At 38.0% G+C, this 23,817-nt stretch overlaps 2 protein-coding genes across 4 annotated transcripts; both read right to left on the bottom strand.

Annotated features, from left to right (window-relative positions):
* Positions 1-470: 470 nt before the first annotated feature.
* LOC116256282 (ABC transporter A family member 8-like) lies at positions 471-13,520 on the bottom strand. 2 transcript variants are annotated; one of them, XM_031632608.2, is made up of 18 exons: positions 13,411-13,520; positions 7,351-7,732; positions 6,863-6,942; positions 6,584-6,728; positions 6,380-6,490; positions 6,180-6,298; positions 5,806-5,964; positions 5,198-5,360; positions 4,981-5,106; positions 4,593-4,676; positions 4,145-4,506; positions 3,753-3,953; positions 3,290-3,399; positions 2,948-3,032; positions 2,248-2,370; positions 2,061-2,166; positions 1,784-1,872; positions 471-1,455 (listed from the first exon to the last, which is right to left on the bottom strand). In XM_031632608.2, the coding sequence occupies exons 1-18, from the start codon at positions 13,495-13,497 to the stop codon at positions 1,162-1,164; spliced, it is 2,826 nt and encodes a 941-aa protein (XP_031488468.1). In that variant the 5' UTR covers positions 13,498-13,520; the 3' UTR covers positions 471-1,161. The 2 variants fall into 2 exon arrangements, with proteins under 2 accessions (XP_031488468.1, XP_049934331.1); XM_050078374.1 differs by lacking the exon at positions 4,981-5,106.
* A 3,128-nt stretch (positions 13,521-16,648) lies between these two features.
* On the bottom strand, positions 16,649-23,434 carry LOC116256313 (protein IQ-DOMAIN 31-like). Of its 2 annotated transcripts, XM_031632650.2 has the most exons (8): positions 23,232-23,434; positions 22,988-23,085; positions 22,087-22,224; positions 21,010-21,306; positions 19,932-20,135; positions 19,630-19,707; positions 18,172-19,219; positions 16,649-17,140 (listed from the first exon to the last, which is right to left on the bottom strand). In XM_031632650.2, the coding sequence occupies exons 3-8, from the start codon at positions 22,174-22,176 to the stop codon at positions 17,109-17,111; spliced, it is 1,749 nt and encodes a 582-aa protein (XP_031488510.1). In that variant the 5' UTR covers positions 22,177-22,224; positions 22,988-23,085; positions 23,232-23,434; the 3' UTR covers positions 16,649-17,108. The 2 variants fall into 2 exon arrangements, with proteins under 2 accessions (XP_031488510.1, XP_031488511.1); XM_031632651.2 differs by lacking the exons at positions 22,988-23,085; positions 23,232-23,434 and adding an exon at positions 22,358-22,379.
* Between the last annotated feature and the right edge of the window lie 383 nt (positions 23,435-23,817).

The raw sequence follows: 23,817 nt of genomic DNA, 5'->3' as shown, positions 1-23,817 counted from the left end.
TTGGTTGCTAGTAACTTGACCATTTTATTGATCAGTTTCTCTGGCTTTATATTTAAATTTCTTTCTTTCTGTCCTTTTATCCTTTTTTTTTTTTGCAGTTTATTCAATGTTCATTGGCCTGTTATGTCAATTGTTCAGTTGGCAACCTTCTTGACAGACCAAAATTAACATAAATTCCTCTGAAAGATCTGATGGCCTCAAGACAAGGTGACAGGACAAGCACATGGTTGTTGGGAGTTTTTAACTGAAATCGGCCAGGGAGGGTTATGACTTGCGTGCAGGGTGAGTCCTAACAGTTTTTGGTAAGAAAACTAGTAGCGTCTCTTCTGCAACAGTATAGCAGGTAAAGCCCTTTCATTAATGGGTCCGTTTGCCTTGTTCTTCGTTGTTACTTATGCATGTTGTGGCTGCAAAATGCTCATCTTGGAGGCACAGCTAAATAATATGCAGGTCCAATGCGTGGTGAGAATTAATTCAGGCTCCCTTTATGATGGATAAGGCCGTTTTTCTCTTTTTTTACAATTCTTGGAACTGCTGCCAGGTTTGGACATCCCATTGTGCATCTTCCCTTACAATCTTGTGATGTGAATCTCTACAAGAATAGTTCTGTCATCGTCCTTGATCATGATACAATGGATTCATTAACTGTGATATCAAAGTTTTTGTGGCCTTTAATGCCTTGAGTAACCCACTTGACCAGGTCAGTGGAGACCCTCCAGGTTTCCATTCGAAAGTCTACAATGACTAACAAAATTACTGCGAAAAAGCGAAGAAGTAATATGCAATTTGAAGGGGGTTTCCAATTGTATAAAGAATTACTCCAGTTTCCTCCTGTCAATTGTGAGAGAGTTATATCTTTCAAAAATTCTCTACAAATTATTCACAAAAAGGCTTTCCTGCTGTTTACCAGGAAATGTCCAAGGGTGCTTACTTTCCCCCAAAAGAATCGCTATACAAGCTTTGCAGCATAGGGAGTTGTTCCCTAAATTTTGCTGCCACTGTACTTTGTCCCAGCTGGTTGTACATCTTGTTTCTTTCTTCTCGATATCAAGAAATTGAACCGTCAAGAAGTCAATGTACGGATATGAGGAAGCAGCAGAAAGAATCTACATATGATCCATGCCCCAGGAATTGCTGACCTTGGAGAGTAATGGACCAGCTTCAACTGGTGATGCCTAGTGTTTCATTTACAACTTCAAAGAAGACCTCCTCAAGAGATGAATCAGCCAAGCCAAAAGCATGGACCAGAATGCTCTGCTTTGCTATCTGCATTGCTTGAAACACGTCACAAACTCTTACTTCGCTCTTCGGCAGTCTGAATTTCAGAGTCCCCGAAACTCTATAAACAGCTAATGCATTTGGGGAAAGCCCACGGATAATATCCTCAATAGCTGCCTCTTGCATTGGATCAGTCGACACAGTGAGGAGGTATGATCCTCCATACCTTGATCTTAGCTGCATGTTGACAGTGATGCATAATGAAAACATAAACCTCGTCATGCTACTATTTATTGTAAAATGAAGTTCATTTTGCAAAATAACAAAGAACTTGCTTAAGATGGAATAGCAGTCAACTATATCCAGCATAACATCCATATGATGTAATTAAGTAAATTCTCCAATTCGCCAAGCATACTAATTTCAACTAGGCTTTGTGACAATAGGTCTCATTAATAAGCTTCCTAAGATGGAAGGATCATATCATGACCAAGCTGCGTGCCAACCAGAGATTGATGATGTTGATCAGAAGAATTTATATTGCATTCTTAAGTAGGAAATGTACCTCTTTTGAGCTTCCGAGGCATTGAAGATTGCCTTTAACAATTATACCAAGGCGGTCACACAGATATTCAGCCTCTTCCATGGAATGAGCTGCATTTGTCAAACAAATTAATCACATAAGCAAGTTTAACAATTCACATGACTTTCTTTTCTCCAAGTGAAATTTTGATGACTATATATTCAGAAACATAGCCGCAAAGACATACTTATTCTAGCTTATCAGATCAAGTCCTGGGAAACATGTGGCTTAGATAGCAAGAAAAAAATTGAAAGCATACTTGTGAGGATGACTGCTCGGCTTTTCTTTGCTTGTTTAATGACATTCCATAAGTAATTTCTTGAATCTGGATCCAGTCCTGTAGTTGGCTCATCCAAATATACGACCTATAAAAGATTTTTACAAACTTTGAGAACTTTTCCTGGACAAAATTGCAACAGATAGAAAGTATGAGGACCCAGTCATACTTGTGGATCTCCAATAAGTGCAATTGCAACACTCAGCCTCCTTTTCATTCCACCACTGTATTTACCGGCAAGCCGATCACCAACTCCAAAAAGATTCACAGTTTTTAGGGATTGATCGACAACCTAAGATATGAAACAAATATTCATCAGAAAAAAAAATGATATGGAATAAACCAGCATGCATCTGATGCTTGAGAAAATAAAGAAAAATTTACGAAGGAAAATCAAATGTTAACAAAATTAATAATTAAAACAAGAACCACAGCACAGTTCTTGAATTACTAATTCTAACAATCTCAATCTGCTCATACACACTCTTCATGGTCAAATGGTCATACCCATCCATGGCGTTTGAACTCATGAACCCTTTGACTAGAGTCTAGGCAGCTTAATCAGCCGGCCCTTTGTTTACGTAGTGTCAAGCTAGCTGGCACAAAGACAGGCATCTGAATTAATTTCCTTCTATTCTCAGGTGATACTGTCCACAAAAGATCCTGAGCAACCACATCATTTCCATGCCCAGTTGAGCTTCAAACATGAAAGGTTGGCCCAAAGTCTATATAATAATTTAGGGTTCTCCAAAAACACGAGATTCTTAGATGGCTTATGGATTTATATCAATAATATCACATAAAAATTTGTCTTGAAAGATGATGTGCAGTTAAAGTGAGAAATTTATAGGATAGCCATTGCATGTTACCTGCTGCAACTTGGATCCCTTGAAGTTTTTCAATCTAGCATAGAATAGAAGGTGCTCTCTTCCAGTTAATGTTTCCCAAATTAGGCTGCATTTAAACACCCAAATTAGGAAAGATGCACATAGAGGTCCAGCGCTTAAGTAAAGCGATATCTCCAGATAACCATGAAATGCTTCCTTGGTCATGCAATCATTTTGCAATAAGTAACACCAGACAAAAACAAAAGAACATGCAAGTAAATAAACGCTGCAAACAAATATTGAAACATGTTTTCTTTTTCATTTGTTACATCTTAAGATTTCATGAAGGCAGAAGACTCCTGCTTTAATAGGAGGCAAACTTACTCGTATTGTGGGCAAAACCCCATTCGCATGTAAATCTTATCCATGTCAGTTTGAATATTCAGGCCATCAATAAACGCAGTTCCAGATGTGGGGGATAGATTTCCAGTCACCTGAATCATGAAATAATGATTATTATGTTCAACAGTCTCCAAAGTGGTGTTCAAGGAGCAAATAAAGAACCAATCATTAAACATACTTTCTGTGGTACTTTAAGTTAATGAAGTATCCCCTTGGAATCAATAGAAGAAGTGGACCTATGATGCAAATTCATTTCCCACTATCAGCCTTTTCCTTTGTTTTTTCTTTTTTTGAGATGACAGTATTGGAAGGTTCCATCAACATGCACAGCATAGTGGTATTTTTGTGTTTTATTTTTTTTTAACAGCAAATTTTATTTACTATTTTGATTATTGGAAATACCAACTTGATTATTATACAGAAGTAACAAAAGAAATCCACCCACCATATTAATGAAGGTAGTTTTTCCAGAGCCATTGGGGCCTAACAAGCCAAAGCATTCTCCTCTTGGAACAGCAAGAGAGACATTTTGAACTGCATGCTTCACAGGGTTTCCATCCTTTCCTTTGTAGACCTTCCTTAGGTTGTGACAGACAATAGGAAAATCTCTACTAGGCTCATTAACTAATTGCTGTACTACATCCCTCTGCATGAAGTAAAATAATGTCCCAATTAAGTTCAATCAAAGCCATAGCCGTTGGTACATATGATGCAACAGACATACAGAATAGTTGCAAAGATAATGCATAAGTTAAGCATATAAAGCAAGTGATCATGGCTTAAATCCTAGTCAACATTGTCTTAAGAAGTCAATTCATTTAAGTTCAGGGAAATGACCTCTCCACAAACATCAAATTTCTCCAGGTCGACAAATGCTCTTGATATCACTCGTGTACTTGATCTTGCAAATGGTTTCATTAGTTTACTTCTCAAACTCCTTATTAAATAGAGAGGATTTTGATTTCCTCTCCCCAGAAAACTAATCTGGTCCAAATAGTAAGTAATAGGTAGCAAAATCAACCACTCTGCAGCCATGATGATCAATACTATTTTCATTCCATTTTCATTATCACTTAAATTTTTCCAGCTCATGCCCCAAGTTCCCTTGTAATGCCCTTCTAATGAGTATTGAACAAGCTCATAGACCCCTCTATATAATGAAAACCCAGGCATAGTCTCCATTGCAACGATCCGCCATTCTGCAACAAATTATCCCAACAAATAAATTACATGCTGTTACTATGATTTAAGTTTCCATAATGTGTTTGATTAGCTAACCACTTACTTGGGTAAGACTGATCCTCCACATGTGACTGAAACAGGAATGCACCCAGCAGTCCAGATCCAAATACATACATATTGCCTACAACTGCAATATAAATCAGGAACTACATGATTATAAAAGTGGATAATTATTTGTTAACATGGGAAAAGACACAGGCTTCCAGGTGATAGATCATAATGCAAGCTCTGGGAGAGCCACTTCTTTCAGAAAAGAAGGTGGTTAAGTATACATTCTCCTGGCACCTCAGAGTACAAAATTTGCATTTGGCATATGACCCTTTGTGTCAGTCACTATAATATTGTAACACTTAAAGCATGAAACCATAACCAACTTTGACTGAACTGAGAGGAATGAATTTAGCTCTAATAACAGCTAAAGCTTGACCAACCTGTAGCAGTTCTAACTTTGGAAAATTGTGTCGCAGCTAAAAATGCAAACATGGTTTGCAAATTTAAGTAAACAAAATAGAATGTAAACTGTAATCCATAGTTGTTCAATTGGAAAATCTTCAAGCCTGTTAAAATAGAAGCCATGTTCAGTGAGTCTATCTGGCCACTTTTGCATCAGCATTTAGCAACAACAACAAATACAGTATCATAGCATACCTATCAGACAGCCAAAAACTGCAAACAGTATCACGTATATAGTCGATAAAAATAAGTAGTAGCAATATGAGATGAGCCAGTAAGGTCCGTCTCCAAGACCATGCATCTTCATCATTATTCGCAGTTTGTGTTGCTTCTCATAAACCAAGGACATCAAAATGACCTACACAAAAAATCAAACTAATAGAATGAAGGAACCAGATGAGAAACATGGTACTGTAGCATAAAATCAGTTCAGAGTAACTTGAAAACGCAAGTTGTTTGAAATTCTTTTGGCAATTGGGATTAATCTGTGTGTATGAATGTTAAGACATCCAACTAATTCATATTTAGCCAAGTTAGGTGAGACCGTGAGAGCAATGAAGAAAGTTGCAAGCTCATAATTCAAGTGGGTCATTAGAAATTTGAGAAAGCTCAGAAATAAAGAAACTTTCAGGAAACTTCTGGTCATAATTAACTTTTTTTTGTTTTCCTTTTTGGAAAAATGTTTACAGAGATCATTTGTAGAAGATTGAACCTAGTCACCTACAAAACAGGAAATGGAAGCATGTATTGAACATCATGTCTGTTATTCTGTCTATAAATAGTTCAATGATTTTAAAACTTACAGGAAATAATAATTGAATAACCCATGCAAAAACGAGGGGACCAAGAAGTGAAGAGACATCAAAGGAAATTTTTGTTGCATGCTTAGGCATTTCCTTGACAAAATCAATCTTCATGGAACAACCTCTGCCTCCAAAAAGCTGGAGGAAACCATCCGATATCTGCACAAGGAGAAAGAGGATGCTTCACTTTCCTATAACGTTAGTAGTACAAATTACAAATGAACTAGTACTACTACTAGTAAGTTCTGCTGATGTAATTCAGATATAAAGAGAACAAGGATGCTACTGGAAAAGATATAAGCAATTAAAAACTTGTATGTTCAAAGCAGTGGTACCACAAAAAATCACAATCATTTGTAAGACACCATACATACCATGTTTATGGATCTAGGTATCCGTAGTAATCTTGGGTTTGTATCACCACTTCTATAAGTGGAATCATACCGAACCGTCACATTGAAATTAGATCTATTGGAATTCAGTAGGTCAAAAGCTGTAAGAGAAGAAGACAGAAAAAGTAAATATGCAGGCAACCGAATACCAATTTACAGAATATTATAGCTTGCAAACGTACAAGCTAAGATTTTGAGTGAGTTTTTATGCTTCTTGCGAATTTGTTCCATCTCCCTGTCTATTTCAGATGAATTGTCACGCCACGAATACAGTCCTCTCACGCATATCACCTCTAAATCCACAAAAAAGGGTAAGACCAACGTTAATTGATGCTTCACAAACTGGAAAATAGTTAAGAGTTTCTGAAGAGAAAGAAACCACATACCATGCTTAAAGGTATTAGATCCGACTGGGACAGAAAAACTGAAACTAGAATTTGGTAAACAACTAGGAAGAACTACATATAAGGAAGAGTTAGAAACCAAAGCTGGTTCTAGAAAGTTGGTTGGTCCAGGACGGGTGCTTGTTCCCTGAAAAAACAAATCCACACATGTAAAAACAGTATATACATTGTAAGATAATAAAAAAATGTGCCATCATATCTACGCATGGAAATGAACCATGACCAGGAAATTATGTGCAAAGTTAAGGGAAGAAAACATACAAGGTAAAATCGAGAGACCGGATTCATCAGATCAAACAAGTGGTTTGGGAAATTGTTTACATTCAGCTTCCTCATTAATCCTGCGTAGCATAAAAACTGGTCACCATGCTGACATTTGCAAGAGAAAATCTTTGTGCTTCTGTTGAAAAAAAAAAAAAAAGCACTCGCAGGAAACAACCCTAAAGAGTTTCATGATTGATCAAAAGCTGCAAATTATCTTCCATTCTTCCTGTCCTTATATCCAAGTACCGTATTCTTCTAGGTACCTAGCCGTTCTTCTCAAAATGATGATGATGCTCATTAGTATTGTTGGAGGCGCAAATTGTTATAGACAAATGATAGGAGCTGACTATCTAAAAGCCAGTTTCCCTAAAATAATCCCACGTGCAATGCATGACACCGACAGCATATTGATATATGAATTCAACTACAAAATTTGTGTAAACATGAGCTTTTGTTAACAAAAAATACAGTTGAAGATCACATACTTGTCGCTACAGGTCTGTTCTGCCCTGTGAAGAGTATGGTGACAGGAGAAGTCCTTCCACTCGAGCCTCCACCGTGAGGTGATTCGGCCGTGGAGGAGGCGTTTGCTTCCACCGCACCATTCTGAATGGGCAACTGCAAGAAAGCCGGCCATGGTTTTGGTCTGCGTATAGCACAAGCAAGTGCCTGTTTGCTAGTGTTCGAGTACTCTATTCCGCAGACGTATTGGCAGGAGCCGCTCCCATTCTTGTCAATGCACTTGCACCCACATTTATATTTGTGGTTATCGAGTTGGGAGTTAACGACTAGTCGTACACCGACAATCAACCCGCACAGTAATGCAGGGAACATCACTAGGCTGAGTATTTGCTTCACGTTCCGTCTCTGTAAAATGAATGAAGGAAGCAGAAGAATCATGACGGCCACCGTCAATGAAGGAAAGGCTGTCAGTGTAATATCAAGTGCTTAAGGTGGAGAGGAAAAGGACAGAGATAACTATGAAGTGTGAAAACCGAAAAAAATCTTAGCTAGGAGACACTTCAAAAGAACGTCAACAGACAAACATGATGTAGAAACTCCAGCGATGATCGATGGTGCTAATGAGAGCTCAACAAATAGAATTCCATTCCAGGCTGAATGAAACGTTGATCCATAAACCATGTCAACTAACGTGGGGTTCACCGCTGCTCCCAGTAGAGTTCGAGCTTGGATTTTCTTTCGGATTCGGTGGGGAATCTTTTAAAAGTAGAAGTTTTGAAGAAAGAGAATACCAGTATTTAATTTTTGAAATTTTGGAAGACCCAAACCTTTGAGTGAGTAGGGGAGACCCACCACCACTCAACTCAACAACTCAACAGACCATAAAGCTCCCATTCAACTGGAGGACAGCTTTTGCCTTTTGGTGTTTTAAGGTATTTGCTTCTTTTAGTGACCGGCCGCCCTCCACCCTAGGTCATTGCATCAACTCACTTAAGAGCCCTGATATATGAATCTTTAAAAGGTTGTTTGGCAATAGTAACACTATATTATTTTCTTATATATCTACCTCAAAAATTGAATACATTCATAAAACACTTAGAAAAATGTTTCATAAATCTGCTTTATTTTTTCGAAGCAAATTCATCAGTACCAATGTATTACTGTTATATAATAGCTCCCTTAAAAGATCGTTTGGCAAGTGGAACCTTTTGTGAATGTTTCATATGCAACACCAGAATTAGGTGTTTATGAATCTACCACAATCTTTGGAGAAGATTCATAAAATACCTACAAAATGTTTTATTTGTCAAACAAACAACTCCTAAAGAGTTATTTAGTACCCATAACAAATCGTTATTATCCAATGATTTTACCCCAAAATTTGGGATAGATTCATGAAACACTATGTTACAAGGTTCCATGAATCTGCCCCAACTTTACAGCAGTTTCATTTTTGTTACTAGTGTCAACAGCCTCTAAGGGAGCATGTATACTGTCAGATTAGCAGATAGATAGACATAATCAAAGATATTAAAATGCAGATAGATTGTTTAAACAGATGAGGTGGGTGTCTTTAAATGGTTGGGACTTGGACTTGATCCACCATTTACGAGAATCGAATTAGTTGGATCTTCCTTCAATTCACATTCAAACTTGAATTCTGAAACTGAATCTCGAATTAACGAAGGTCAGCTCCAAACTTGCGTATAATCAGGGGGGGTCTTTATTGAGTTCTTGGATTTAAATTCGATTCTGGAACAATATACGATGGTGGAACTTGTGAGTTCGATTAGGGTTCTGACTCTTTCTCCCTTACCCGATCTGACTAATCGGATATGGTTTCAGGTCAATAATCGATCTTATCAACCAGTAGACATTTTTATAAATGATGTCAGGAACTAGATGTTCACTCGTTTATGGCACAAGGGTTTGGTCAGTTTTTGCTGCCTCATAAAAAATTCGCCCGGGATGTTCATGGTTTATCCGCCAGCCCTGGATCTGACCCGTTTGCATGCCTAAAAATCTCCTACCTTCCTTATTTAATTTCATTCTCTTTCTCGTCCGTCATTTTTTTTTAAAAACTTTTTTTAAAGTCTGAGATAGGGCGGATACGCGTGCAAGATCAGTTTAATTTCTAAAATAAGAGAAAACGAACGTTTTATAGAGGATTTCATCGGAATATAGAAGATGCGTAGGAAGTTCTAGCAAATGCATACACATGTTTAAACTTTGTACATTTGTTCATTTAATAGTGATATTAGATTCTCCTTCATCTATCTGGATTTCTCACACACGCAACTTGATGCTTGGGCTATGATTCGCCTGCTTCTGTTAGAGTGATTGGTAGGTATGTGATCTTTAAGGGCATGACTCGTAAGGAATAGTCTCTATTGATTGTTGATCTTTTTAAGACGAAAGGTTGGGGAACATTAAAAAGAAAAAAAATTATAAATTAATACTAAGTAACTAAAATATCATATCTTCTTTTTCTTTTTTTTCTCAACTTTTTATTTTAGAAAAATCAATGGTCAAGATGATTCCTTATAGGTCATACAAATGTCACATACCTAACTACCTATATATATATATATATATATCTGCTCTTACGTGCGAGACCTTTAAAGAGGCGCCTTGACTTCATTGATGTTTCTAAGATGGGTGACGAAGATAAAATTAAACACTATATATATATATATCTGCTCTTACGTGCGAGACCTTTAAAGAGGTGCCTTGACTCCATTGATGTTTGATGTTTCTAAGATGGATGACGAAGATAAAATTAATGACCAAGATGTGTATCTCGCACCTCAAGTCTTGTACCTACTGCAGTTAAATAGATTGCTTTTTGAAACTTGGAGTGCTTTAGTTATTGTGCAAAAAATAGGAGTTTTACAAAGTAGTAAAACTGGTGGCTACTAGACCCTTATATGTCACACAGAATAAGAATAGTATAACTTGTTAATTTTAAGAAGATTGGATGGTAGAGATTAAGTTAAAAAGAAATAAAAATCACAGAGTATTTTCAAGGGATAGAAATACCTCTCAAATGGAGGCATGAGATCCTGAATAAGGAGACTCATTTATTTCGGCATCGTCTCTTGAAAATACAGTTTTATTCTATTTTTTTCAATTTAATCTCTACCATCTGATCTCTTTAAACCAACTGCCCACAAAATTCTAGATTTGGTAGCTATCAGTTTTTCTTATAAAGAATTGGAAGCCAAAACCGCAGTTTTGCTCTCTAAAAGAACTACATTAAATGACAATTTTATAGAATTAATTTGTCTGCACTCAATGCTTGACCAGGATTAGGAGCGAAGCTCCAAGAGACCTTTCTGAAAGACCATCCAGAACTTACCGAGAAAGTCTGCCAGAAAAATTCTCAAACTTTTGCTATCATGACAAAGAAAAGAATTATCTAACTTTAATAATCCAGAGACCTTTTAATTTGGTTGTTCCTTCAAAAGATCGCCGCTGTTTCTGTCGATCTTTTTATTGAATCATCAAGAGTAAGATCAACTAAGATTTCTTTATACATTAAACGGAAGGAACACCTTTTTAGGGATGCAAATAGTTAGGATCCCAAACAACTAAACGCATTAGTTAGTTAAAGATGACAAAAGAAGATTCATCCTGAATCCGATCCACCTGCAACCTTCACCAAAATATTCAGGAAAAACATTTCACGACGAACTTTACTTCACATATAATTTATTGCCTTGACTTGGTTCCATCAGACTAGCGCAATCTGATCGCTATCAGCTGATGGGGGTGATCTCATCGACGAATACTTACGCGGGCAGGACTTGAATATGTAAACGTTTAGTTGTATTAATTAAAAATGAATTTAAGAAGTATTGATGAAGTTGCTTAAAAATTTATCTATACAATACAACGTTTTTATTTAATTAATGCCAACCAACAACCCATTACATCTAGCACAATTAAGTGGAAGAAAAAGAAAAGTAAAGGAAGCCATACATCATGCATGATCAATATTTGCATTAAGTACTTTAGAATGGAGAATTCGTTTCATGGTAATGATATACATATCAAAGTAAAAAATTACTGTCTTAAATAACGTAAAAGAAAAATATAAAAAATGGTAGGAGAACCATCAATTCTTACAGTCAACACGAAAATTTCAAGTTGCCTTAATTCTCTATCAGCAAAATAGTCCGTTTTAGAACCAAAAATCAGTTTCCATCCCTTGACCGTTGACACTTTCATTCCATATAACGTAAATAAATTTTATCTTTCCTTCTGATCCAAGGTTTTATATATACTTGTGTGTGTGTCCAAGTTGAAATTGACTGGATCAGATTACAAAAAACAAGTTGTCGTCATGGGAAGATTTCAAGAAGGGAGAGAAGATCACCAATGATAAAGAATGCTTCCACAGTCAATAAAATTAAGTTGGAAACATTCACCCAATTGAATGATGCTATAAACATGAAAAGCCGGTCCTAATGTTAAATTAAACAAGCTTCATAATTTACTTTTGTTTCTAAATCCGCGATTTCGTGAAACTACTTGGGTACCACCATGGGCCATCGTTCCTTTGATCCAACACATGCATGTCGAGTCGTCGACGATCAAAGCTACAGAAATTGCTTGGGAATGCAGCCTTAGATTGAAGGTTTCAAGAAAGGCATATAGTTATGTGCCCAGGCTCCATTATAATATATCTTGACTCCTTCATCTTCATTTTTTTTAGTGTCAAACTGAAGTCTGCCGTAGAGCTGAGGCTTTGACAGGATCAGACGCTACAGTCATTTTCCGGCCATGTCGCCGTGAAAGGGATATGACCATTGCTATTTTTCTTTTCTAGTACGCCGGGAGAGTTCCTTGGTCGTGTAGACTGAGGGTGTGTTCTTACTGTGAATGCAGATGACCTACCTTCCTGACCATGGGGCTGAACAAATATTCGAAGGCATGAGGTGCGAATAACCTTCATTCGCCAACTTTTGTGAAATTAAGTACTCATGGAAACACATAACGTACGCATCGAAACATTCCTTTCAGTTTTATGTGAATTTCAGGAGATAAACGGAATGCAAAATCAAGGAGAAGGAGTAACTTTAGATTGGCATAATCAAATGGAAACCGTTTAGATTGAGCAGACACCATATTGGAAAAAGTACCAAGATCCCCTGGTCATGATCATGACCGTAAACAAGTCAACCAATGGACAGTTTCATCTAATGACCGGGAACCTAATAAAGAAATTACAATACACGGTAATTATCTCGACCGAGCCAAACGGGACTGGGGGAAAAGATCCGTAGGATCATGTTTTCACACGATTTCGACCATAAAATCTTGACTTTGTTAACTGGATTAGAGATTTTCATACGGTGACGACATAGCTAGGGAGTTTAGAACTGCACTATTATAATATATTATTGGGCCTTCCTCTCTGACGAAGAAGAATGAAGTAAGCTTTGATTTCGTTGAGGTCCAGGTGATTTTGTTTAAACTTTCTCTTCTTGAAGATAAATGTCAAAATTCCACTGATGGTTTCGAGTCAATATCATGAATGCCATGTGACCATGATACTAACAAGTAACACCGTCATGGTACATCGTCATGGTCATCTGAGCCCCCGGCCAGAAGGTCCATGGCCACTATTTATTTCATGTAACATGGTAATGATCGGTATGAGCACCCTGGAATTACCATCATCATGTAAGAACACCAATCGAAATTCTTTGCAAATTTTAACAGTATCAGAACCATTTTGCTTCTTTTTTTTACTCGATTATGAAAGTAAGCATGTGCATGTGCGCATGCACAGATGGATTATGCACCGACGACTGTCCAGTTTTATGTTAGAAATGATCTCTTTGATTCTGATGCAGTTACGAATACAAAGTGGGAGAGCAAAAGGTTTATGGACTCAGAAGTTGAAGAAACAAAACTCTCCTTCATGTTCCGATCACAGTACGCTGTTGCGTTAATTATCATGCACCAAAACCATTTAGTACAACGATAAGACGGACATTTCAGGCAAAACTTTTCCGGTCAGATTCTGCCGGCCGGCCAAACGAAAGGAAAAGGACTGAAGAAAGAAGATGATGTACCTGGAAGGTGAGGTTCTTCCTGAGCAGCGCGTCTGCCTGACACCAGAAGGACGCAGGAGCTCGCCCATCTCCGCCTCTTCTCCCCATTACTCTCTCTCTCTCTCTCTCGCTCTGGGTTCTTCTTGCAGATGAAGATCCTTCTTGGTGCTCGCTGCAATTTATAGAGCTACAAAGTGTGTAAGAGGAAACTTGCAATTTTGAGTCGACTTTTTATTGTAATAAGAAATATGTGAAACGCACTTCTTTTAATTTCTAATACGGGCCTGAGATCTATTGGCGACCGTGAAATAAGGGCGTGACCTTAGAGTTGTCTTAGTTGTCTAATTAGGATAAGTGAGGATGAAAAGGTTGACAAATATATCATCTTTTGGTAGAGAAAAACCCAAGACGTTTTTAACTTGAATTTCTTTAAAAGTCAGGCCTGTTTAAGGAACACTAGATAAGTGTGTGCTACATTTAAAATTATAACAAAAAGTGGGCGCATAAATAAAAATTCTCCATCCAAGAAACTACGTCCCTGGATTTACTCTGGATTAAGAATCATTCTCTAAGTTTCCTAAGTATTTGAGTCGAGGGAAACAGCGTAGCTGATTGGATTGGCGAAACAGTGAAGTGCTTGGTGTATATTCGACTTCTATGACTGGAAACAATGGGTGCCCCCCAACCATTTACTCTATGATGAAAATGTGATATAGGACAGGATACATTGGGCCATGAGGTCCAGACAAGAACCCCAAATCTTCAGTGGAAAGGATACAAAAGGTTAGATGATTTTCCCCTGTTTGGTTTATATATTCATAACCGGACCAGGTGTATGATTTTGCATAAGAAAAAACTCATGGAATCTGAATCCGCTTACCGTGCCTACATCTCTCCGCTAGACCTGGACCCGAACTCTACAGACCCATAGGTCCAGTTTTTGTGGTTTTGTGTAATTGGAAAATGGAAGAACCATTTTTTACGTAGGAGTTGTTTACGTGCTGATTTAACTTGTATAGTTAATGGGCATTCGATAAGAAGAACATATTGCTCTTAGAATATATGTTCTTGGAATACATATTCCAAAAACGCTATGGGAGCGTTTTATTGCCTCTAATTTACAATCCTCGGGGTTTTAAAAAGGCATGGATTTAAGATCATATCCTCCTCATTCTGATTTTAAATTTGATCTTTTCTCAATGCAGAAAGATAAAATAATGGTTTCAAGTGTGGACTTAAGATCCTTAGTTTGATAAACCTCATATTTTACCATATATCTTTTTGCTACATCAGATCCATGGATTTCAAATCTGAAGCACAATTAAATGTGTCCCCTTTGTTCTTTTAGTAAGAAACTGAATTATGTCCAGAATTTGGCTATTAGTGTGTGAAACAATGAGAAACGGTATCTATAATCACACTATATTTCCTAAAAGCACTAAACGTAATATTTTTGAAACACGAGCCTAAGTTCTAAGAACACAATATTCTCCTTATTAGATGCACTCTTAGTCATTTCATTCATCAACTTAGATTGTGTGACAGTAAACTTTAAAATGAAAGTGAATGCCACTTATATTACTTTGCGGGGATGAGAGGAAGGGTGGGAGCTTAGGCCCTCTTGTTAGGCGGTAGAATGCCACTTATATACTTAGTTGTTTCACTGTTTACAGTTGTCTCTCCAGCAATGTAAAATTTTCAAGCGAATGTCCCTTGAACCTGGAAAGCTTTCCTCAAACAAGCTCCCGAGGACACCCAGAAATCAAAAGAAGTTTTTCATCTATCCAATTCACATCAAATTTCTGTGTGTACAGAGATATTTTAATCCTTCAAAGATGGCGCCTGTGTTTTGTTTCTCACTGTTCATAAATTCCAGAGTACGAGGGCCATTTTTGGTAGTTAGGTGCATGTTCGCTTTTATGTTAACGTGGAATTTAAGACAACAGTATTCAAGGTACAATCAAGCACTTAAAAATCTTTAGAGATAGGCTTGTCTAAAACCTGACCTTGGCTCAACTAAAGACTTGAACGATCCAACCTTGGAGATCTGTCCATTCAATCGGTCTTGGTCAGCCCTCACCCGGTACATCAATGAATAAATGTTAAAAGTTGAAACAGTTAATGTTCCATGTTTAAAATAGTTGAAACAGTTAATGTTCCATGTTTAAAATAGTTAATGGCCCATTAATAAGAGATTAATGTGTGGTTATGAGCATTCTAAATGTTCTTTTCAAAGAAAAAAGTCATTGAAAACTGAAAAAACAATGTCCAATGTAAGCTCCCCAAAAGATATGGAACAAACCTTGTCCGAAAAACCCACCACAGGTATGCGAACCTAGCTCGATGAGTGCATCAAGCCGCATCCATGATCATTGAGATCGTGCAGACCAGGCACAGCTCGAGCGTAGCTCATGCTCAACCCGACTAGAATGCCGGAAGTTGAGAAAAATGAAGTCACTATTAGAAACATAAATGCTTCGGATACGGTCATGGGGATTCTCTCTGTGGTAAATTTGACTTGGGAGGTATTTTTTACATCCACAGTTTACAGTTTAACGACGTAGAACCGTCGATGGCATCATTTAAAGGGTCCAATAGAGTTACGAGGTCACGCGAGCAATCCAATGACACGGTAAGGATTTGCAGGTATTTCAAAAGAATACGCGTTTGAAACAGTGTAACATAATGTGGAACAAAATTATATTTCCACATTTTTGGAATAGTCCACTGCCAACCCGATAATAGATTGAAGAGAAGTTGAAAATTTTGGATGTATTGTACTAACCTGCAATAAATTATATCAGTCAATTTTCATAGTAAACTATCTGCAGAAATTTTCCAAATTAAAACACAATAACTGGTCAAGAAAAATTTACGCTTCAATGGCTAACTTGGCCTCTGCTCGAATCAAGTTATTACCTATTGCCATGGACTCTATGAAAGGCAGCCAACGTTTAGTTTTTTATCGTTTAACCTAATAATAGACATGATTTTGATTTGTGCTGCCAAAGACGACCTTCAATACAGAACAGAGACTACTAACTACACTCAAATGCTAGAACATCGGTCTCATCCCCACTGATCAATACATTACATCCAGAGGATCACTGATTGAAATTCGCATGGAAGTGCCAAGTTTTGCAGGAAGAACATGAAAATCAAGAATGGAAGAGCTCTAGCAATAATTGCCCAAAGTATCACCTGCTTACAGCTTGTGCTGATCAGGGGGGGGAATTTTGGTAGCATAAGGAAGATTAAATTCTTCAGGAGAGAAACCATGCAACTGAAATCCTGTCTGGATAGATATCAAGCCACTATCCAGAAACCATCCTACAGAAACAGGTAGCAAATCCTTGACACTTAGGCACACAATTACAGGGTCATCTGAGTATAGTTCCATTGTCAAATAAGGAGGGGAAAAAAAAAGGAAAATGAAGAGAAGAAGAAGAAGAAAAAGAGGAGGAATCAAGTATAGATACCCAGAAACCAACACAAACTCTAAACCCTTACATGTAACCAACACCCATAACAAACCCTAAGGCCCTGAAATTTTACATAAACCAAAATAACCCAAACCCTAGAAAATGTGAACACCACAACTGGAAAGCACAAACACCACCATGTTTCTGAAAGTATATCAGTAGACAGTGAAGACCTCTCTGGAACAATGTACACTAGTAGATATTTACTCTCCCAAGAACACAAATCTAGAATTCAGTTCACCTCCTCCACTCTGGCTGAACCACCTTGTCTGCATATCAAGAATGGGCAACAAGCATGACGGTGAGAAATGCATTTGTCCCTCAAATAAAGCCTATAAAATCAATTATCCAAGAATACAGAAAACCTTTAAAAGCAATGATCCAGGAATACAGAAATTTTGCAGGTTATTTGGCAGGACAGATCAAAAGACGCCTAGCTGCTACCGGAAGATGGCTGGTGGCCAGGAAACCTGACCCGAATGAATTTAGAATCCTAACCCAAACCTGTCAACTGGATTTTCATTTACCCATCCAATTAGCTAGAAAACCAACAGTTTGATTTAAACCTTAATGACCAGCTCATTCGATAGGTATGAAATAATGTTGAACGCATGAAAACTACTAATGGACAAGAATAGACACAGAAAATGATGATGCTAAAGGTCCTCTCTCAAATTGAAGAACCTTCCGAGAGCCACTATACAGCAATCAGTTGCATTCCTAATGAACCGCTGGAGGTCCAACCATAACTCTTTTTCTCTAAAAGATTAAGAAACAGAGGCCAAAACACGTGACTTTTTCTGCTATAAGAAAAAAAAATGCTTCACAAGCTCAGAACTATTTTGAAGTAGAATTGCTAAATATAACAGAAAAATTTTCCAAGCCCAAAAATGTAGCTATAGCAACTTCAAATATTTGGCAAATTAAGAGTTTAATAACCCAGACGCTTAAGAAGCATAGAGTTTTTAAACATTTATAATCAAGTTGTATTACCAGTACAAGAAGATATACAACTACAACCTTCCAACCTAATCAATCCTCTTCAAGTCCATAGCTGGGAAGGACAAGACCCTGAAACTGTATAAGAAACTCTTCTCTTGGAAATCTTCAACTTGGGGGTTTAGACTTCTACCAGCTATACTGCCCAACAAGGAATACCCATTCTAAGGGGCAATCTACTAAAAGGTTAAAAGATGGAAAAGATTGGAGTTGTTTGTGGTTCAATTCCCAAGAAGTGACAAGAAAAAAGCAAAGAAATTTCTAAAATTTGATAATAAGTCGTGAGATCCAATTTTCTTACCATTCCCATCACGAGATGACTGCAGTGATCTGTCTCTGATGCTTCCTTTCCCATTAGATTGGACAAGCCTCTGCATTCTTGGGGACAAAGAGCTCACTTTCCCATTGGAAACTGAGGGCAAAGAATGACGCCTGGTAAAACCATTTCCTTCTGTCCCATCAGAACTGAATCTTGGAGAACCTTGGCAACGCAGCTTAGCCTTTGCAGATTCAGTCGCCGCCATATAACTAGGTAGTGTTGGGTTGCTATGCAACCCATTTTCTTGGGAGGAAGACCTACGCTTACTGGTTTTCTGATTATCTATGCACACTTCATCGTCCTTAGAGTGAGAACTTAGCTCCCCATTTACTGCAGAGAGACTCTCAGATTTTACAATGTTTTCTGGTGGAATTACTGGTTCCGTTGTATCATTTGCATTCAGCTCAACTGATTTGTCAATTTCAGGGAAATCTGCCAGACTGTTTGCTACTATTGGTTCACAAACTGCCTTTAGCTGAGGCTGCTCTGCGTAAGTAATGGGTGACTCTTTACTGCTTTTATCAACAAAATCTGCTTCACCATTATCATGAAACTCAGTTGTTGAACTTGAAGTCTTTCTCAGATTCACGTTGCGCTTCACCTTTTCAGTTTCCATCTCTTGATGATCTGAAGCAATGTCAGTTGTAGCATTTAAAGTTACCTTTCGCAAGTTTCGTTTAATCTTTTCAAGCTCACTCTGAGGCTCCTGAGGTGAATCAACAGGTTGTGCAGGTATTTTCTTCAGATTTCTCTTCGATCTTTCAGATTCATGAGCAGTACTTGACACAATAGACTCACCGTGTGCAAGGGAACGTGTTCGGGTATTACGTTTCAGCCTGTTTGCCTCATTCTCTACACTACGAGACATGGTGTGCTTATGAAGCTTTGTGTCACCTCTCTTCTTTGACTGGACAGCTGGAAGAGTGAATCGGAAAGCTGTCCAACGTTCTAGCCAGCTCCAAGCAGAGTTTGGTTGACATTCAACATAAAAAAGTTGCAGCGGTTTCCTCATAGAAGAGGAGACTAAAAGCTGTAACATACAAAAATGCATTGTAAGAAGTTGACACAATGGGATAAGCAAGAAATTATCTGCAAGGCACACACGAAATAAGATCCTGTGCCCAGAAGACATGAAATGACATGGACTTCATGCCCCATGTGGTAGCTCATTCAATATATCACTTGCATATTCTTCATGTAAGCTACAATAATATTGTCAATAAGCATGTGCATGCATATGCAGAATACATGAATGGGTTCCCTCGAATTTAATCAGGAAGAATATCTGACAAGCTTTGAGGCATGAATTTGACACTGGCTTCAAAGTTCAAGCTAATGCAAGGAACTGAACTAAGTTCAATGGCTGCTGAAAACAACACTCAAATAGTGTGAACTAAGAAAGGAATATTTAGTGCAGAAAAAGCAGGAAATTACATTTACCTTCTTAGCAAAAGCACTGGAAAGTAGTCTGTCTGTCTGAGCTGATAGCCCCTTTATGGCACCAGAAAAGTTGGTATTCTGATAGAGAATAAATTACAACGAGAATCAAATTATTTGAATATTAATCATTCTGAAATGGATGGAAAATATATTTAGCAAGTAGAAACAGAAACTAGAACATGACCACCCCACCCCACCCCCACCCCCCCAAAAAAAAAAAAAAAAAAATTACCTGCATCTGAGTGGAACAATAGAAAACAATAAATGGTATCACAGTAATGATGTCCTGCAATAGTAATTACCATTATTTTTCCGCCACCCAAGTTCTGATGTAGGGCTTGCCCAAGATCAGAAGCTCTAACCCGTTGTCCACGGAAAGCTGCTTGCAACTTGATTATAGACTGCAAACAAAGCAAAGTTGCCACAGCCTGCCTCCTTACCAGATGGCCACGAACAAGAGCCTGCAACTTGATGATACCCTTGAGAGCTTGAAATGCACGACGCGCCTGGAAAATCAATTTATGTTTCAGTTGCAATGTCAACAATCTCGATGCATATTAGCTCTATGAGCCACTAAACATCATACCGGTCCCTCACTGCAACACTGTAGAGGCCGATAAGGGCTATCCAAATATTTTAGCTAATTTGAGCCACATCAGCCTATATTGGCCTTATTCATTGGCCATGTTCAGCCTTGTTTGAATAAAACAGTAGAAAAAGTAATAAAAGAGAGTAATCTAAAACTAAATTTTTAGCCCTGTCTTGAATAAAACAGTAGAAAAAATAATAAAAGAGAGTAATCTAAAATTAATTTTTTATAGCCATGACCTGATGCAGGCTGATGCCTATCAGCTGAAATGCCGTACTAGTGAGGATTCTGAAACTATGCAGAATCTAGTATTTACAACATTGGTTAGTTGCCAAATCTAGTATTAAGCACCAACTGCTTGGCCATACTGCAGCCAAGTTAACTGAAACCCTTCATCTGAGGATTCACAGGCTGACAGATACCAGCAAAAAAGGGTCCCCAGAATGGAACTTATTTACTGTGCCAAAATCTGGAAATACTTGGCAACTGTTGTGAACAAATAACAAATATTTACAGGATCATTATTGTTTCTGTTAAAACTATAGCATGTCAGAGACAATATTGAAGCACTACCATGGCAGTTGACTTAAACCAAACAAGATAACACAATGTCATGATTGAATAAGCATGTCTTTAAAGGTTCATTAAAAAACTAATAAAGGTTCATTAAAAAACTAACAGAGAAAGTTATATTCTATTATTCTATAAATGACAATAACATAAATAAAAATTGATGAAGTTATTTTGAACTGGTGCAATCAAAATGACTTTGTCCAGCAATAAAAAGATACCAGGTAACCTCGAAAAGCTGCTTGTGCTTTTATTGCAGCCTGCTCTTCTCGGATCTTCTCAGGATCATATGAAACCCTGGTTCCAACACCTGAATCAGAGCTCTGTACGTCTTTGTGCACAGCCACAAAGGTGCCTACTTCACATGATACTTCTTCTGCTGCCCTCGTCTCAGCTTCCACGTTAGAGCCATTTACATCATTTTTTGTAGGAACTGGCTGGGAAACCAAGGATGAATTGACAGCCAAGTCAGCAAGAGGCTCCTTTGGAGAGATCAGCTGGCCCTTCTCATTTGTGACCTTCACACGAAGATCCAAAAATATCTATTACTCTCAAATATTCAAACAGTCTTTAGTTAAACACGTCTAAGAAGCAGAAAACAATCTTCAAAGAGAGAAAAACAGTTTTCCTTTTTTAAAGAAAGCATTCAAATGCTAGGAACGGCTAGCTCATTCATCACAAACTGAGTAACAGACAAATGTTTGCTAACCAGAAAGTAACCCAAAATGAATCACGTTTACATGTGTGTGCATGTGCGCATGGAGGGGGTGGGGGAGAGAGAGAATCCAAACCTTCAGATAATACCATGTCAAATACAAACTTGCCCTGTAATGTAGTCTATCTGGTGTATCATTCCGTCTCTGTCAAGAAGCGATAGTGTATCATTCGGTCTTTGTCAAGAAGCGATAGGCAGGCAAAGCTCAAGAAACTTGCCAACCTTTTCCTTCTTGATTTGTTAGGCACCCATCAAGTGCAATGTTGCGGATATGCATGAACTTTGAAATAAAAAAAATGCACGCAAATATCAACCATGAAGGCGGTCACGGTACCGAAAAGAAAAATTAACAGCGGCAGCAAGGAAAGCATAGCAAATCATTAAAACAACTGCAATTACATATTGAATAAATGGCGTTAAATACAACCACCACAAAAAGTAAATGAATGTGCCGCTGATAATTACGACCACATTGTGCATTTATAAACACAAAATTCACACATCGAGTATCAAGAACCATGAAGATGAAAGACGTGAATTGATGAATTGACTGTTCCTCAAACCCAGCTGACAATCTGCTTACCGGATTATCCTTTGTCTTTGCATAATTGGATCTGGTGCTTTTCTTCCTGAAGAGAAGGGTCTTAAGCCATTTACCGGGAGATTTACCCATTACCACAGGTACCAGTTGCCAATTAGCAAAACCTTTTTAGTAAAGTCCCTACATGTAGCGAACGCTTTCATCAGTAAAGAAGAACAATAGAAAAAAAAAAATACAACAAATGTGATATCTTTCCAAATTCCAAGTGGATTCACATAGGACAATAAAACAAGAAGCGCTCATCGGCACAAACCGACACGCCAAGATCCAGTTACTCGCGGATCCACTTGTTGAAGCCACCCCAAAAGAGCCTGAGGTGGGAAATGGATAAAAGAAAACTAAAGAAGAAAATTAATATATCAAACAAAAGCTCGCACGTAAAGGGTGACACAGAAAATGCACATGGAAAGCAAGGGGACGAGAAAGAAGAAGCAGACACAATTTCACTCAATGAAAATTGCAGAAAAGAAGAGAAACAACAAAAAGGAAATAAATGCACATTAGTAGAATAGAAACATAAAAAAACAAACAATTCCCAGATTACCAAACTAGCAAACCAGGATTGATGCATTTGGTAGAAATGCACACATCGGAGGTAAGACGCAAACGGAAAAAAGAGATTAGTAAGCGAAGGAAGTAAACCAAGATCATAAACGACACACAACCATATATGCCGATGAAAAAAGCTCAAAGATCGCCTCAGTACTCCACAAGGGAGTGTAAGCCTACTGAACACTGAAGCGACAAACAAGAAAGAGAGAGAATCAAACGAGATCCGCAGAAGACATCAGAATCCCAAGCAAGACAAAGTAAGACCAGTGACTAAAAAGTGAAGAAGAGGAGTAGGGCATCAAATTGGACCAGAGGATCTCAGAGGACTCACCACCGTCACTGTATCATGCGACAATGCGGCACTCCCCACAACCGCTTTCGCCCGAAAATCTCCCACTCACCGAACTCTTCACACCCTGAGAGAAAGAGCTAGTGGGAGTGCAATGCAAGATTAAAATCCGAAAATTAGGAATAGATATACTGGGTCTATGAGGAATAGCAAATCAGAAGATACGAGAGAGAGACAAGATCCTTGGAACAAAAGCAAAGCAAAGGGGAAAACTGAGAGCACTCACCCCTCTCTCCCTTCCCCCCTCCCTCTCTCTCTCTGGAGCTCACACTTGAGAGACGAACTGTTTCAGTGGGGGGCACCACCACCCACCATTTCTCTCTCTTCCTTTTTTTGCTAGAGCGTTTCTTTTCACCCTAAAAATTTTCAGAACTCTGCAATACTGAAAACTAAAGTTACCAAACGCTCTTGCTTGGAAGTTTTTCTCGAAACAACACAGCGAAGTACCAAACAGAAGCTCACGGCAAAAGAATGCCCCTTCCTTTTTCTTCCTTCTTTTTGACACATCAGTTTTTCAGGAAAAAAAAAATTATTTTCCGGGTATCCCACATGGATGCTCGTTACTGTCAACAATTTGTAGAAATGCCAGGTAGAGGCCTGAATCACATCTACTTTGGTGGTTAAGAACTTCCTAGAAAATAATAACATTATCTGAAATTAGATTAATCTCCAAATAAAAGAAAAAACAAAATGACTTTGATATTATCCTAAAAGTAGGGGTGGAAAATTGAATGGATCCAGTAATTTTAAGAACAGAGAAGAAATCTCCATTTCACATCCTACCATTCTCAAGTCAGCACCCAACTTTCAAC

Source organism: Nymphaea colorata, chromosome 6 (genome assembly GCF_008831285.2).
Source record: "Nymphaea colorata isolate Beijing-Zhang1983 chromosome 6, ASM883128v2, whole genome shotgun sequence".
Classification (NCBI taxonomy): domain Eukaryota; kingdom Viridiplantae; phylum Streptophyta; class Magnoliopsida; order Nymphaeales; family Nymphaeaceae; genus Nymphaea; species Nymphaea colorata.
Note: the sequence above shows the minus strand (reverse complement) of the source record. Positions and strands in the feature narration are given on the sequence as shown.

Coding starts and splice junctions, on each gene's coding strand:
- LOC116256282 (XM_031632608.2), bottom strand. CDS start 13,497: ATGGGGAGAAGAGGCGGAGATGGGCGAGCTCCTGCGTCCTTCTGGTGT. Junction 6,299..6,379: donor CTCACTCAAAATCTTAGCTT/GTACGTTTGCAA, acceptor CTTCTCTTACAG/CTTTTGACCTACTGAATTCC. Junction 2,167..2,247: donor CACTTATTGGAGATCCACAA/GTATGACTGGGT, acceptor AATCTTTTATAG/GTCGTATATTTGGATGAGCC.
- LOC116256313 (XM_031632650.2), bottom strand. CDS start 22,176: ATGGGTAAATCTCCCGGTAAATGGCTTAAGACCCTTCTCTTCAGGAAG. Junction 19,708..19,931: donor TGGGTGGCGGAAAAATAATG/GTAATTACTATT, acceptor ATTCTCTATCAG/AATACCAACTTTTCTGGTGC. Junction 17,141..18,171: donor GTCATCTCGTGATGGGAATG/GTAAGAAAATTG, acceptor CTTGATATGCAG/ACAAGGTGGTTCAGCCAGAG.